At 39.9% G+C, this 15104-nt stretch overlaps 1 protein-coding gene across 5 annotated transcripts in view; it reads left to right on the forward strand.

The window, feature by feature from the left end:
• synrg (synergin, gamma) overlaps positions 1-15104 on the forward strand; it is a 117159-nt gene that overhangs the window by 86254 nt on the left and 15801 nt on the right. For all 5 annotated transcript variants that reach the window (XM_041198452.1, XM_041198451.1, XM_041198453.1 and 2 more), the window contains one exon: positions 5918-6066. In XM_041198452.1, the coding sequence (XP_041054386.1) occupies positions 5918-6066 (149 nt within the window). The remainder of the gene's footprint in view (positions 1-5917; positions 6067-15104) is intronic.

The following is a 15104-nucleotide window of genomic DNA, read 5'->3' on the forward strand; positions in this document are numbered from 1 at the left end:
GAATACCACCATATACCCAAAAGTATTAAAAAAAAATATCCATCTTCACAATAATCATCACCTATTTTTAGTTCTGCTTTTAACCAAATGTAAATCCAACAGCACCTCATCTTCCGACTATGCACTTTACAGCCTTCCAGACTGAATATTGAGTTCAACAATTTTAGATCATGAACTCTTTCCTCCATCCCCACCCCCTTTCCGATCCCCCTTTTTTGCAATAATTTATATAGGTTTTACTTTTCCCACTATTTCCATTTTTTAAAAATGTATTTCCATCCTTTGTTTTATCTCTACCTTTTAGCGTATTTTGATCCCTTCCCCCCACCTCACCCCCACTAGAGCTATCTGTACCTTGCTCGTCCTGCTTTCTACCCTTAATTAGCACATTCCTTTAGATAATATCACCACCTTCAACATCTCTTTGTCCTTTTGTCTATGATATCTTTTGGCTATTTCCACCTATCACTGGCCCTCTATCCAGCTCTACTTGTCCCACCTCCCCTTAAACCAGCTTATATTTCACCTCTTTTCTATTTTTCTTTAGTTCTGTTGAAGAGTCACACGGACTCGAAACGTTAACTGTGTTCCTCTCCGCAGATGCTGTCAAACCTGCTGAGTTTTTCCAGGTATTTTTATTTTTGTTGTAGATCCAACTATTTTTTTTTAAAAGAAAAAGGTTGATCAATTAGAATTAGCTGATCTGTTCAGATTCTGTTTTGCAGATCATCTGCTATGGGGAGAAATAATCATTTTAATCAATAGTTTTGCTCATTAATTTTGTTCTTGTGTTTTGCAGTTATGTAATCATAACTTAAATAACTTCCATCTTAATGCTTCATTGTGTTTTCAAGGCCAGAATCATGTTCCCTCTTAATTATCTTTTCTATAATGAAAATAAGCTCATTTCAAAAAGCTGTTCCATGTAACTCAGAGATCTCCTTACCTAAGAAAGGATATACTTGCCATAGAAGGAGTGCAGTGAAGGTTCACCAGACTGATTCCTGAGATAGCAGGATTGTCGTATGAGGAGAGGTTGGGCTAATTGGCCTGTATTCACTGGAGATTAGAAGAATGAGAGGGGATCTCACTGAAACGTATAAAATTCTGACAGGGCTGGACAGACTGGATGCAGGGATGACATTTCTTTTGGCTGGGGTGGGGTGGAGTTTCGAACAAGGGAATCACAGTCTCAGGATGCGAGGTAAGCCATTTAAGACTGAGATGAGGAGAAACCTCACTGGGAGGGTGGTGAACCTGTGTAATTATTTACCACAGAAGTCTGTGGAGGCCAAGCCACTGAATATATTTAAACAGGAAATGGACTTCTGGGCTCTAAGGGCGTCAGGGGGTATGGGGAGAGAGTGGGAGTATGGCGTTGAGATAGAGGCTCAGCCATAATCATATTGGCTGACCTACTCCTATTCCTATTTTCTATCTTTTCTATGTTTAATTTGTAGAATTATCTTTGACATTCTTCAAAGGTTCTGTGTTTCTTTGAAGGTAGTTTGCTTTTAACACCACAAATGGCCTTGCTATTGAATTACACGAAGTTGAAATAACATTTAATCAAATGTCTTTGAGATTCCTCTCTGTACTTTGTACTGGTTCACTAGATGATTGCTTCAAAATTCTTTTCCCGCTTTTGCTAATGGTCATTTATTCATGCTGTACATGTTTCTGTGCCATGATTTTATATTATATTTATTGCATTAAAATTCATCTGTCATTCTTTAGACTATCCACTTTGTTTGACAAGGTTCTTTTGAATATCCTCAATCACTTTGCACCAGTAATCTGACCATGAAGCTTGGTCTCATAAGCAAATTTTATAATAATAACAAGGTATTTCCCTCCATGACACTAATGGATAGTGTAAATAGCAGTGACCCGTATAAACGGACATAGGGACATGGGACATAGGAGCAGGAGTAGGTCATTCGGCCCTTTGAGCCTTCTCCACCATTCAATAAGATCATGGCTGATCTGGTTGTGGTCTCAATTCAACTGACCTGCCTGCCCCCCCCCAATAACTCTTGACTCTCTTGTCTAACAAAAACTATCTAACACAGCCTTGAATAAATTCAATGACCCAGCCTCCACTGCTTTCTGGGGAAGAGAATTGCACAGAGTAATGACCCTCTGAGAGAAACTGTATCCCCGAGTTCTACACTTGCTCACAAGAGGAAACATGCTCCCGGTATCCACCCTATCAAGTCTCCTCAGGATCTTATTTGTTTCAATAAGGTCACCTCTCACTCTTCTCAACCCTAATGGGTATAGACCCAACCTGTTCTTTATAATCCTTTCATCCCAGGAATGAGTCGAATGAACCTTCTCAGAACTGCTTCTAACCCAATAGTATCCTTTTCTAAATAATGAGAGCAAAACTGTACACCACACTCCAGGTGTGGTCTCACTAAGACCCTGTACAGCTGCAGTAAAACTTCCCTACTTTTGTATTCCATCCCCCTTGCAATAAGCGCCAACATTCCATTTGCCTGCCTAAGCATTTGCTGTACTTACACTAACATTTTGTGATTCATGATCAGGACACCCATATAACCCTGTGCCACTGAGTTCTGTAAAATCTCTCCATTTATTAAATATTTTACTGCTTTTCTATTCTTCCTGCCAAAGTGGACAAATTCACGTTTTCCCACATTATTCTCCAAAAGCCAAAGTTTTGCCCATTCACTTAACTTATCCATTCTCCTTTGTAGACTCTTTATCTCCTCTTGATAACATACATTCCCACCTATCTTGCCCTGAATAGACTGTACAGAATTCTAAGTAAAGGCCTAGCAAAAGCTTTTTCAGATTATTGTTGTCTTCTGCTTTCTACTGCTCGGACTCTATGAAAATAGCTCATTTGCTTTTCAATGACCCTCAATCTTAATTTGCAAGCCTCATATCAGAACTGTCCAGAACTGAAAGCATTTGTCTGCTAGTTTACTTCCCTCCTGAAAATTTCTGTAGACTGGGAAGGCATATCTAGTGCGAGTGATTTGCCACAGTGTGTTATACCACTTCAAGTCCTCTGATTTTCACCTTCTTAGCACACCATTCCCTGTCAGTTTCCTTTGAACTATCAGTCCTTCCTGGGCACTTCAGTTTTAATCAGCAGCATAATTCAAACTATTCTGCCTCTCTCAGCCTGCCTAAGAATAACAGAACTTTCTATATGGTTACTGTAACATCTGTCAGCAACTGCACAGCCCACCAACACTGTTTGATATTAAATCCAAATTAATGTCACTGAGCTGACTGTAAGGCCAGTTGTTACAGGAACCAGCTCATCTTACAGACTTTCTGCAGCGCGATCGCTTGAGCACCCAAAAGCTCTTCAAAGCTGCCCAGAAGGTCCTGAAGTTATCCAGCATCTAAACTTCCACGGACCAATACAAGTTAGCAACATGGAGACAGGGAAAGATAACACTTGTCTGATAGTTGGTGGCCTTGTGTCTGTAAAGCCTTAACTTTTTTTAAAAATATACTTTATTCATAAAATATCTGGAAAACATTTCAAAATCGCCTTCACAAAAATTACAATCAGATTCAACTTTTACACATGGATCACGAGGTAGGTCAATACAATCAATGAATATTGCAATTTTTCAATATGGTCACTTCAGACAATCAGACAATGGTATTGGAGTTATCAACATACATCATTGTTGCTTCAATAAAATTATAATACAATTAGTATTCAATGCATACATTCATTTTGAGCTGTACAGCCCGAGGGGTCTATACAATTCCCAGTCCCTCGGTGCACTGTGGCAGAAAGGTCTTGGACAGTGACCCTTCCCCATTGTGCCTTTGCGGTGGCTGCCCCAAGCTTTAGTGCGTCCCTCAGCACGTAGTCCTGGACCTTGGAATGTGCCAGTCTGCAACACTCAGTTGGGGACAACTCTTTGCATTGGAAGACCAACAAGTTTCGGGCAGACCAAAGAGCGTCTTTCACTAAGTTGATGATCCTCCAGCTGCAGTTGATGTTGGTCTCGGTGAGTCCCTGGGAACAGCCCGTAGAGCACAGAGTCCTGTGTCACAGAACTGCTCGGGATGAACCTCGACAGAAACCACTGCATCTCTCTCCAGACCTTCTTTACAAAGGCACAATCCACAAGGAGGTGAACAACAGTCACGTCCCAACACAAGGGCAACATGAAGAGGATGTGAGACTCCTGCTGTGTTGGAAGGATCTGACGGGGAGGGCCTTTCACACCGCCAGCCAAGCTACATCTTGGTGCTTGTTGGGAAGTTCTGGCGATGAGGCATTCTGCCAAATGACTTTGACATTCTGCTCGGGGAACTATCCCACAGGATCTACCCTCTCCTTTTCCCGCAGGGCCTCTAAGACGTTACGTGCTGACCACTGCCTAATGGACTTGTGGTCAAAGGTGTTTCTCTGCATAAATTTTTCCACAAGGGACAGGTGGTACGGCACGGTCCAACTACTTGGAGCGTTCCGCGGCAGCGTGGCCAGACCCATCCTTCGCAACACCGGGGACAGGTAAAACCTCAGCACGTAAGGCCCTAACTTGTACCAGCAAGTGCTCCGCTTGCTGACACTTAAATTCAAACTTGAATTTGTACAGTGCTTGTCCACTCCAAGACTAGCTATTAGAGTAATTAGGTGGAAACTGGCTATTTTGTTAGGTGGCTGAGAGGCACAGATTGCCACTATTTTAGAAACAGATTGTTGATTAAAATTAAAGTACTGGTGAAAGACCAAACTGAAAGACTCACATCTGCAAACCAACTATCCTTCCCACAATTATCAGTAGTTTTGCCACAATGAGGCATCAGACGTGACCTATTTCTAAAGCCATATTGACCATTACTATATCCTTCGGATGGCTATCAATAATACTGTGTTCTAATAATTGTATAGCTATCTGAGAGATATTCTTTTAGATTTGAGGTAATGTTTGCTCCATTTCTTGGGTTTTACTCGTATATTTATATAGGTTTTAACACAGGAAGAGGCCATTGGACTCTTCTTGCCTGTGTTGAATTTAGGTTGCTCTTGGGGACTGATTTTTCACAATCACGTTTGTGTTTTCTCCCTATACCCTCTTATATTTTTCTTTTACATTTTTAAACGTTGTTATCAATTTAACATCGATCACCACGTGACAAAATGTTCCACATGCCAGTATAACTCTACGAATAATGTTCCTTCTACTATCCACTTTTTTGTATCTAGTGATCAAAGTCTGATGTTTTTTGTTTACTTACCAATGAAAATCATCTATCTTAGTTTACCATGTCTATTACTTTTACTATTTTCAACATCTATTATATCTCTCCTCCCCTCTAATCCGTTTAAGCGAATCCAGATCTAATTGCTCTAACCTGTGGGACAAGACAACAACTGTCTGTTATGGGGCAGGTGTGTATGCAGCCAGGAATTAGCTGAATCTAGGGATGGAGCCTGAAAGACCAGCTGGCTCCTAAAATACCCTGTCTTAACAATTGGCAAGTGCTCTTCTCACTGATATTCCTCATAACCAGCTCCTTCATCCCTGGAATTCTCCTGGTCAGCCTGTATTGCAACTTCTCCACGGCCGTTATGCCCACCTATGGAGGGGAACCTGAAAGTATATTCTTCCCTATAGTGAGTTTCTGAAAATGTTATCTAGAGCCTTACTATTTCCTTCCTTTTTAAAAAAAAACTTATATGGTGATTACATCATCTAGATTCCTGTAGACCGTTTTAACATTACTTAAAATAAAGCAGGGATTAGGAGACTCTTAGAAGGGAAGAAATCGTAAAATTAACTTTCTTCGCTAAATGAAAATTAGCACTTTTTAAATAAATAAATAAATTAGTGAAAAAATATTGAGCAGTATTAAATTCTTGTCTTGGAAGTAAATTTTATGCACCAGTGAACACTGTTTATTTTAACAGGGGTGATAGAGGTGTATCGAGTAACCAAGCGTGTTGAGCTTGGAATTAAAGCGACCGCAGTGTGCAATGAGAAACTCCAGCTACTGATGAAGGAAATAGAGAAGATCTGGAGTAGCTTGATGATATTCATGTCTCTCACTCCCCTTACGGTAAGGCTGTCACTGGATTCTAAACTGAGTTTTGCATCCTCCCTGTAGAAGAAATTTCTGAGTTTCCATTGTATGTTTCTTTACATATTTAATACTTAGATTAGAAATCTCTCTGTCAAAAGTAGGGATTAGGTCTTCGTTGTTCAACATTATTTTGAAAACATGATGCTCTATCCAGGTAGAAAGCTTGGGTCTCAACATGATATTCCATTCTAAACTTTGTTCCCAAGGATATTTGTAAAGCTGTGAGCTTATTTGAAATGAATAAATATATATATATATATGCAAGCAACCTCGAGCAAGAGTTAAATGTAGATAAATTTGGTGGATCCATAGGAGTTACTACTTTGGCAGGAGTCATTTTATTTGACTTAGCAAGAGTCCCGCCAAATCCTCAGGTGCCTGTGTGATGAGGGCTTACCATTTACAGTATAATTATGCCAGTCAGCAGCAGTAGCTAAAATGTACAGCAATGGAATACGGGCATCCATTCCAAGAAGTTTGATGGGTCAGTGGGGAGGCCAAACTTTAAGTACACATGAGCTGTCTCTGAAGTTGGAATTTGTCCCTTAGACCTCCGTTCCCGTCCCAGTTTTGATCAGGTAAAGAGGCTCATCAGCAGCAGGTAGAACTATTTTTGCTCTCCTTATGAGATGGATTATTTCCTAACTCTATTGGATTTTGACATCTACAATAAGACACTCGAATGATTCCCCAGTGTTGTTTTGTGTAGTTAATTGAGATTCATACTCTTCATTAACTTAAAACAAGCTGGAACTTTGTTTTTTGTTTTGTTCTGTTACTGTAAGCTTGGTTCCAGCTTTATTGTTGAGGTGAAAAGCTGCAGAATGTTTTTTTTTCCCCCATGAAATAGAGACAGTGGCTATGGACAGTTAATCAGAGAATTCTTGAGTAGTTTTAAAATAGTAGTAGTTGAAGATGCATTGTAGTGGAGAATAGAAATATCTTGTATTCACTGAGTTTTATTTCTATAATTGCATTCCATTGGGATGATACAGAAGGTAAGCAGAACGTTTAGTTTCAGTCTTTGTTCACAAAATAACTCTTTTTAGCATTGAATTGACACCAGTGCCTATATGAATTAGATTAATTCAAGAAAAATAATTTATAGTGATTATAGCTTTAGGGGTTTTATAGGGCAGACTTGTCTTTCAGCAGTCTAACACAAATGACTGCCTCGAAACTGTATCCTTACTGTCCTCCTTGGAGAGATAGGTACATGAGCAAATATTACCCCATTTGCTTACTGAATTTAATATAGTTTCATTAATTGAATGCTATTAAATAGAGACAGAAACTAAAACCTTCATTTACGGCAGTTCAGTTAATGAGATATGAACACTTTGCATATCTGCATCAAACATACTAGTTTTAACACTGACACAAATCAATTCAGAGCAAAGAGAAACATCAGTGTCACGCCCAGCAAAAGGCATGTTATATTCATAACTTTGAATATGGACTGTGCTCTTATGGAAGCTTCTGGAACTGCCTTTATTGATTTAAAAATGGGCATTGATTAACTGTTAAGATGACTGCCAAGAGAGCCAGATGACCTTTACAACTTCTACACAGACTATCAAGACTCCAGATAGTTCCAAATTGAATCATGCTGGGTAGGGACCCCTTGAATGGACATACCTAGACAACACTCATTTGTGGAATTAACGTCTGCTATTGTTCAAAGTTTGCTCCATAACACAGAGTCAATAGGAACCTAAAGTCTCTATCTCCAGGTTTGCAGTGTAACAAAGGAAAGCTGACGAGACTAGTTATCCACAAGTTAAAAGTGAAAGACCACCATCTACCTTCCATTGTATATCAATGGCCATGACCATGTGACTGAAACTGGTTCAAAAACAAAAATAGCTGGAAAAACTCAGCAGGTCTGACAGCATCTGTGGATGACTCTTCGTCAGAACATCAGAATTTCTCCTTTGTCCTGATGAAGAGTCATATGGACTCGAAACATTAACTCTGTCTTCCTCTCCACAGATGCTGTCAGACCTGCTGAGTTTTTCCAGCTATTTTTGTTTTTGTTTCAGATTTCCAGCATCCGCAATATTTTGCTTTTATCTGACTGAAACTGGTTGTCTGACACAAATCTTTTTATCCCGAAACTCAGAAGAGATTTGGGTCAGCCTGCAGAATGGCATTGACAAGACAACAGCTGCAGAAAAAGGCTATGCCCCCTTTGCCCTTTAAGAACTGAGAGGCTTAAAAGTCTATTTTAACAAAAAAAAGCCTCCTAGCCTGATTCTGAATCTGAGTTCACCTGTAAATAAATTGGACTTCCTGATACAACAGCCATGAGTGAATGACTTCCTGACCTGCTGAACATTGTTCTCTTCAAAGTAATTCTGATATCTGGCCCTCAGCCATCTGAAGTTACCTGAAATACAATTCAACAGTGAAAAAAGCTTCCTTCTTCACTTGTCTCTGAAAGACAAGTGAACTGTTAACTATTATTTTGGCTTATACTTGTAGAAGTGTGTGATCTTCTTTAATTGCATCTTTCTTGAGTGTGTGGCGTGTGACTGACATAGCGTTTAGATCTTTTGGGGTGATTGCATGAATAAATAAGTCTTGTTTAAACCCATGGAAGTCTGCTGCTGGTACTTTTTAAATTAACCACACACTAATGGGGGATTAGGACTCACATGTCTATGTTTTAAAAGATAAAACTGTCAAGGTATAATAATTCTCGTAATGTAATTGGAATTTATTGTAAAATAGAGTAAGAGTGGGGTATGTTATATATATTCTATATATATATAATATATATATATATATATATGCAGCTAATGTGGGTACTTTGATGTAAGAAGAGAAGTTAAGTTTGAAATGTTAATTAGGTAAACATGGGGGGGTTTAGAAGCATAGCTGTCAAGGGAACATTTGCATTTTTAAATAAACCAGACTAGATTGTTTTCAAAAGAGGGAGTGAAATGTGTCACCTAGCCAGGTGAAGTTTAGAAACAGTGGGCAGAATTTTCTGCCTACTGAGTGGGTGGGCCCGACCCAGTGTCCGGCGGGCGGGGAGCTGATCCCTGCCGGAGAAGCGGGCCCTGCCGCCATTTTAAGTGGGCGGACCAATTAAGCTATGCGCTTCCTCGGTGGGGGATTCCCCAAATGCAAGTTCTGCCTCAGGGAGATCACTGAAAGTTGTATAAACATTAAAAATAGAAAAAAAAATCCTTAACATGTCTCCCTCATGTGACAATGTCAGATGAGATGGGATATGTTAATAAATTTCACTAAAATTTTGATTAAATTTTTTTAAACCCCTACATGAAACCTCATCCTGCCAGTAGATAAGGTTTCATGTTTTTTCTATTGCCCGCCGTGGCTCCTGGCCTGCCCGCCAACCTTAAGGTTGGATGGGCAAGTCCTTTAATTGTTTTAATAACCCTGTCAATGGCCTCAGATGGCCATTGACAGGTCGGCGGGCCCGCAGTAAAATCAGCTGCGGGCCCACCTTCCTGAAGATTTAAATGGGGCGGGATGACATCGGGGCCCCCCCGACATCATCCTGCGTCATTTTATGCGTTGGCGAGAGTGCCCCGCCCCCTGCTCGCCGACAGCAAAATTCAGCCCAGTGTGTTTATTTTTCCCAAAGATTACTAGTAAAACTTAGGGCTATGAGAGGTTTTTTATTATCTTATTATTATTATTATTTATTATTTTATTACAATGAGTATTTGCATTCAAAGCAGAAAATATGTATAAAGACGTAAAGGCTGTGTGTAAGGGTAGCAATTTAATATCTTACAAGTGTGAAAAAGCCTTCGGCATCTGTCTGCTGTCTTCAAAGGACTGGAAATTAAGAAAACTCACTTGGAATTCGACTTGTTCAGAGTATCATGTTTCTTTGTCTGGGTCGCTTAAAATCTGTCTGTCTTACTGTTGCCTTAACAAAAGTGTAACTGCGAGTTAGATTGATTAGGGGATTTAGAAATTATCATGGTAGTAATTTGTAGATCTATGTACGTATTTAAAAACATTTCTCATTAATAAATGTTTAATGTAGTTTTGTAAAATATATAAGACTTGGTGATCTTATACTACTGAATTCTAGGCACACATCTCGAAATTTATACAAATTGAAAATTAGTTGTGATAGTTGTTTCAAGTTTCCCTCTGGGATTTGAACAGCTCAGTATTTCCCATCTGCTGTGTCATAACAAACCACACTGGTTATGGACAGAAGTGAAGAGAATTGGGGCTTTCATTTTCTCTCTTCTCCCCTGCCCGTATCAGAAATTGGGTGCTGCATCCAGGATTTGAACCAATTGGACTGAAATTAGCTGAATCTGACATTAAAAGAATAAACTGGAAGCCAAAAAAGGAAAGTTCAGTAGCTGAAATTGTTTCTTTAAACAAACAGACAAGCAACTACTGCAACACGTTTTATGCGTCAACACTAGAAAGTAACATTGTTAGTTTTGATGCAAAAATGTTTGTTGAACAGGAGGACTTAACTTGGCAAAAATTAACATCCCTAAACATAGAACTGCTAAAGGCCATAGCTAGGCAGGTGGAACCTAACATACAAAATAAAGCACATAGAGCGAGGTACTAAAGATGCTGGCCAAGCCTTTGGGCCTCACTACAAGTTTGGAACAGATAGAAGAAACAGAACATGAAACAGACTAGGTTACCCTAGCCAAAATTCGTCTGGAAGAGGGGAGGTTAGAGTTTCAGGACAAAGTAAAATAAAGGAGCGAGAGAGAGAGAACGTGCTTTCCAGCTGAACATACCTGAGAATTGCAAGCACAGACGGGGAATTGAGACTGATTGCAGCAGCTAGGGAAAACATAACTGTACCTAGTGGCAATTTAGCCCGGAGACAAATTGTGATTTCCTAAAATACCCTTGATTTGTCCCCAAGTTTGAAGAGGAAGATGTGCAAATTTTCTTTACAGTCTTTGAAAAACTAGCAGCTCAATTACAATGGCCACCAGAGTTTTAGACCCTCATGATACAAGGTCAGCTGGTCGGAAAAGCTTGCGAAATTTATTCCATGCTGCTTTATGATTGTTCTTGCCAGTTTTGACCAGACAAAGGCTGCTATTCTCAATACCTACAAACTCATGCCAGAGGCATACCTCCAACAGTTCCAGAATTTATAAAATGCCCACACGGACTTTCCTAGAATTCGAAAGAATTAAACAGGCAGCTTTTGACCAATGGGTCCAAGCCTTAAAGATTGAGTGCACCTACGAAGGATTAAGAGAAATAATTTTGTTAGAGGAATTTTTTAACTGTCTCCGTCCCATATAACCTCAAAACTCAGATTGTGGAACAAAGGGCTTCCAGAATCAGAGATGCAGCAATCATGGCTAATGGTTACAATTTAACCCATAAACCTCTAAATGAAAGCAGATTTGGATTACCAACAGAGATAAACGGAGGTAGATGGAAAACGGGAATAGGGAAGACAGGATAGATCAATCCCCAACTTGAAAAAGGAAGAACCTGTAAAATAAACCAGCAGGGTTGCACCCTGATTTGCTTCCAATATGGCAAGCCAGGCCACATAAAAGAGAACTGTTGGTGGACCAAGAAACCAACAGGTGGAGCTGGGTTCAGCACCATGTCCATAGCTTGGAAAGTACCCAGTCCAGACTCGGGTGGGACAGGGGTAGGACAAAGTTCCCACCAAGGCTTCTTGCAAAAAGAGATTGTGACTCCTTTTGACCCCAAGCTGCCAGAAAAGGTATAACTATTTCCTAAGATACAAGGTGTTTTCAAATACTGCTTGTAGCAGAATTTACTGATTTGCCGCCCAAAAGCCTGACAAACACCTCAGTGTTAGTAAAGGGACTTAACTGGAACATGTTTAAAAGTTCCCCTTGTAAAAATTTGTCTACAGAATAAGTGTTGCACCGGAGTAGTGACAGTCAGGGTGGTTCCGAACTTGCCAATAGAGGACATGAACCTATTGTTGGGAAATAGCTTGGTGGAAAGCCAGGTACTATGCCCAGGAGTTCACATACAATCCACAGGGCCTGGGGAACCTGGAGGGAACCAGAAAAAGTCTGTACAGTTGCAGAAAACTGAAGAAGACCCTAACATCATACAGGGGAACGATAGCGCCAACCAAGATTCTGGAAATAGGAGGAAAGTTAGAGAACTTCCCAGAGGCCAGGAGAGCACCTTCTGAGATGAAATGGTTCAGGATGGAGCCCAGAAAAGTTAGAGGCCAGAACCAGTCCAGTTGATTAAAGGAGGCGGAGGAAGGGCCTACAGAGTTTTTTTTTAAATGAAGGGGCTGAACCAGAAGCCTGGTTAGCAGACACCTTTTCAGATTTAAATAGGGACAGAGGAAGTTCTCAAACATACAGTGAAGGAGATGTTGAAGAGCCACAGGGCAGTGCAGCAGAGGCTGGTGAGTCACCTCTGGGCAGTAGTGTCCCAACGGATAGAGCTGGGGGGAGATGGGGGACCAACCCAGCCCAAAGTAACAGTAATGCAGAAGTCAATATCTTTGAAAGACAAACCACAATTGTGACAGCCACAAGGGAAGTTCCAAGTCCAGCTAACCCAGGAGTAACTATAAAGTCATCAAAGTATCAGGTTCACAACTTAAATCCGCCAGAACCCAGCATTTAAATTTTCCAGGCAACTGGCACGAAGGTGACAGGGGAGGACCCAGACAGGGGTCTAAAAGTAATGCTCTCTACCCCCACCCCCACACCCCGCCCCACCCCCACACTATTGCCCTAGAAATATTATTCCTCAGTGGGCTAGAACCTAAATTTACAGACTCATGGATTGTGGAAGCACCCAGGAAAGGGTTAAGAGCTTTGCAGATCTCATAGCCAAACAGTTAGAATGATTTACACATCACAAGCTTTCAAATGAAGCCCAGCCTTGCGAAACAAGACCCCTCCTTAGGACTCCTCAACTGTTAACTGGATCGGGAATTGTCTAGTAAAGCCGCCATTCCCGAAATCTTGGGCACCAAGATTAATAAATACTCACCAGATAAAACGTAACCGGGATTTGTAAGAAAAGAGAATGCAACGGAGAAACTGTAACATTATCAAATTATGTTGTGAAAGCCCTAGTGTATGTGTACATTTTTTAAATTTTGTTTCACGAGGAAATACATATAAAAAAAAGTAATAGAATTGATTTTTTTCCCTCATCAGAGGGAGGTGTGTCCTGCTCAGTAAAAGACATGTCATATTTATAACTATAAACATGGACTGTGCTCATATAGAAGCTTCTGGAACTGCCTTTATTTATTTAAAAATGAAGACTGATGAATTGTTAAGATGGCTGCCAAGGGGGTGGGGTGACCTTTGCAGCTTCAACCCAGATGAACAAGCTTCGGGATAGTTCCAAATTGAATCAAACTGGGTAGGGGTCTCCCCTTGAATGGACATACCTAGATAGCACTCCTTTGCGCAATTCATGTCTGACATTGTTTGAAGCTTACTCCAAAACATAGTCAATTCTGTATCTCCAGATTTGTAATGTAACAAAGGAAATCTGACGAGACCAGTTATCCACAAGTTAAGTGTGAAAGATGACCTCCTACCTTCTATTGTATATCAGTGGCCTTAGACCATGTGATTGAAATAGGTTCCCTGACACTGAAAGACCACCATCTACCTTCTATTATATACCAAAGGCCATTGACCATGTGACTGAAACTTGGTTCCTCGATATTAAAATCCTTCTATCCCAAAACTCAGAAGAGACCTGGGCAGTCTGCAGAATAACACTGATGAGACAACAGCTACAGAGAGAGACAATGCCGCCTTTGCCTTTTAAGAACCAAGTGGCTTAAAAGTCTTTTTAACAAAAAAGGCCTCCCAGATTGATTCCAAAGCTCTGAGTTCACCTGTAAAGAAATTGGACCTCCTGATACAACAGCCACAAGTAAATGACCTCATAACCTGCTAAACATTCTTCTCTTCAAAGTAATCCTGATATACGACTCCCAGCCACCTGAACTCACATGAACTCTAATTCAACGGGAAATGCTTCCTTCCACCCTGGACTTCCAAAAGCACATGAATTGTTAACAATTCTTTTGGTTTATACTTGTAGAAATGCACTATCTTCTTTAATTGTACCTTTCTTGAGTGTGTGTTACTGACATGGCATTTAGATCTTTTGGGGTGAGCACACTTAACAGGGTTTAGGAACATGCACATCTACCTTTTAAAAAATAAACCACACTGATTGTGGACAGAAGGGAAGGAATTGGGGATTTCAGTTTATCTCTCCCATCCTGTCCATTATAGTCAGGCAGTTCAAACAAACTAATTTGCTTTTCCATTTATTGCTAGCATTATGAACTTTGTCTTAATGATTGTAGTTAACAACCTTTTTAAAAAAAACCATATAATGATGCATAATTTTAAATATCAAGATTTCTATCAATGTCTGCTTATTTATACTTATTATAAATACATATAAATAAATATACATGTCAAAGCAAAAATCTGCTTCAGCAAAAAAATTGCATTTTCCTCAAACTTTAATGCATTTTCAGATCTGTTACCTTCTATTGCACATTAACTTTGATTTTATACACGGACTCAATTTTTTTACTTCGGTGACTTTAAAGCTTAATGGACCATTTTCTACAGTAGCAGTATTTATGTTCCATCATTTTTGTGAATGCCGCTTAAAGATCCAATCATTAAAATTGCCTTAGAGAACATAAATGGTGAAAATGATTGCAACTGTCTGACTTGAAGTAATTTTGCTTTCAAACATCGCAGAAATCATAACTCGGGAATTCAAAGCATGAATCCAAATTGGCATATTTTGTCAAAAGCTATAATTGTCTTATCATCACTGAAATAAATAGAAAGTTGCAGTAATATAAAAGCAAAATACAGCAAAGGATGAAGATCTGAAATAAAAACAGAAAGCACTGGAAAACCTCAGGCAGCATCTGTGAAGAGAGGAATAGAGTTAACATTTCAAGTCCAGCGTAACTCTCCTTAAGAACTTTGGAAAAGTTGCAGCACCTGTTGAAGAATTGTATGAGG

This window comes from Carcharodon carcharias, chromosome 10 (genome assembly GCF_017639515.1).
Source record: "Carcharodon carcharias isolate sCarCar2 chromosome 10, sCarCar2.pri, whole genome shotgun sequence".
NCBI lineage: Eukaryota > Metazoa > Chordata > Chondrichthyes > Lamniformes > Lamnidae > Carcharodon > Carcharodon carcharias.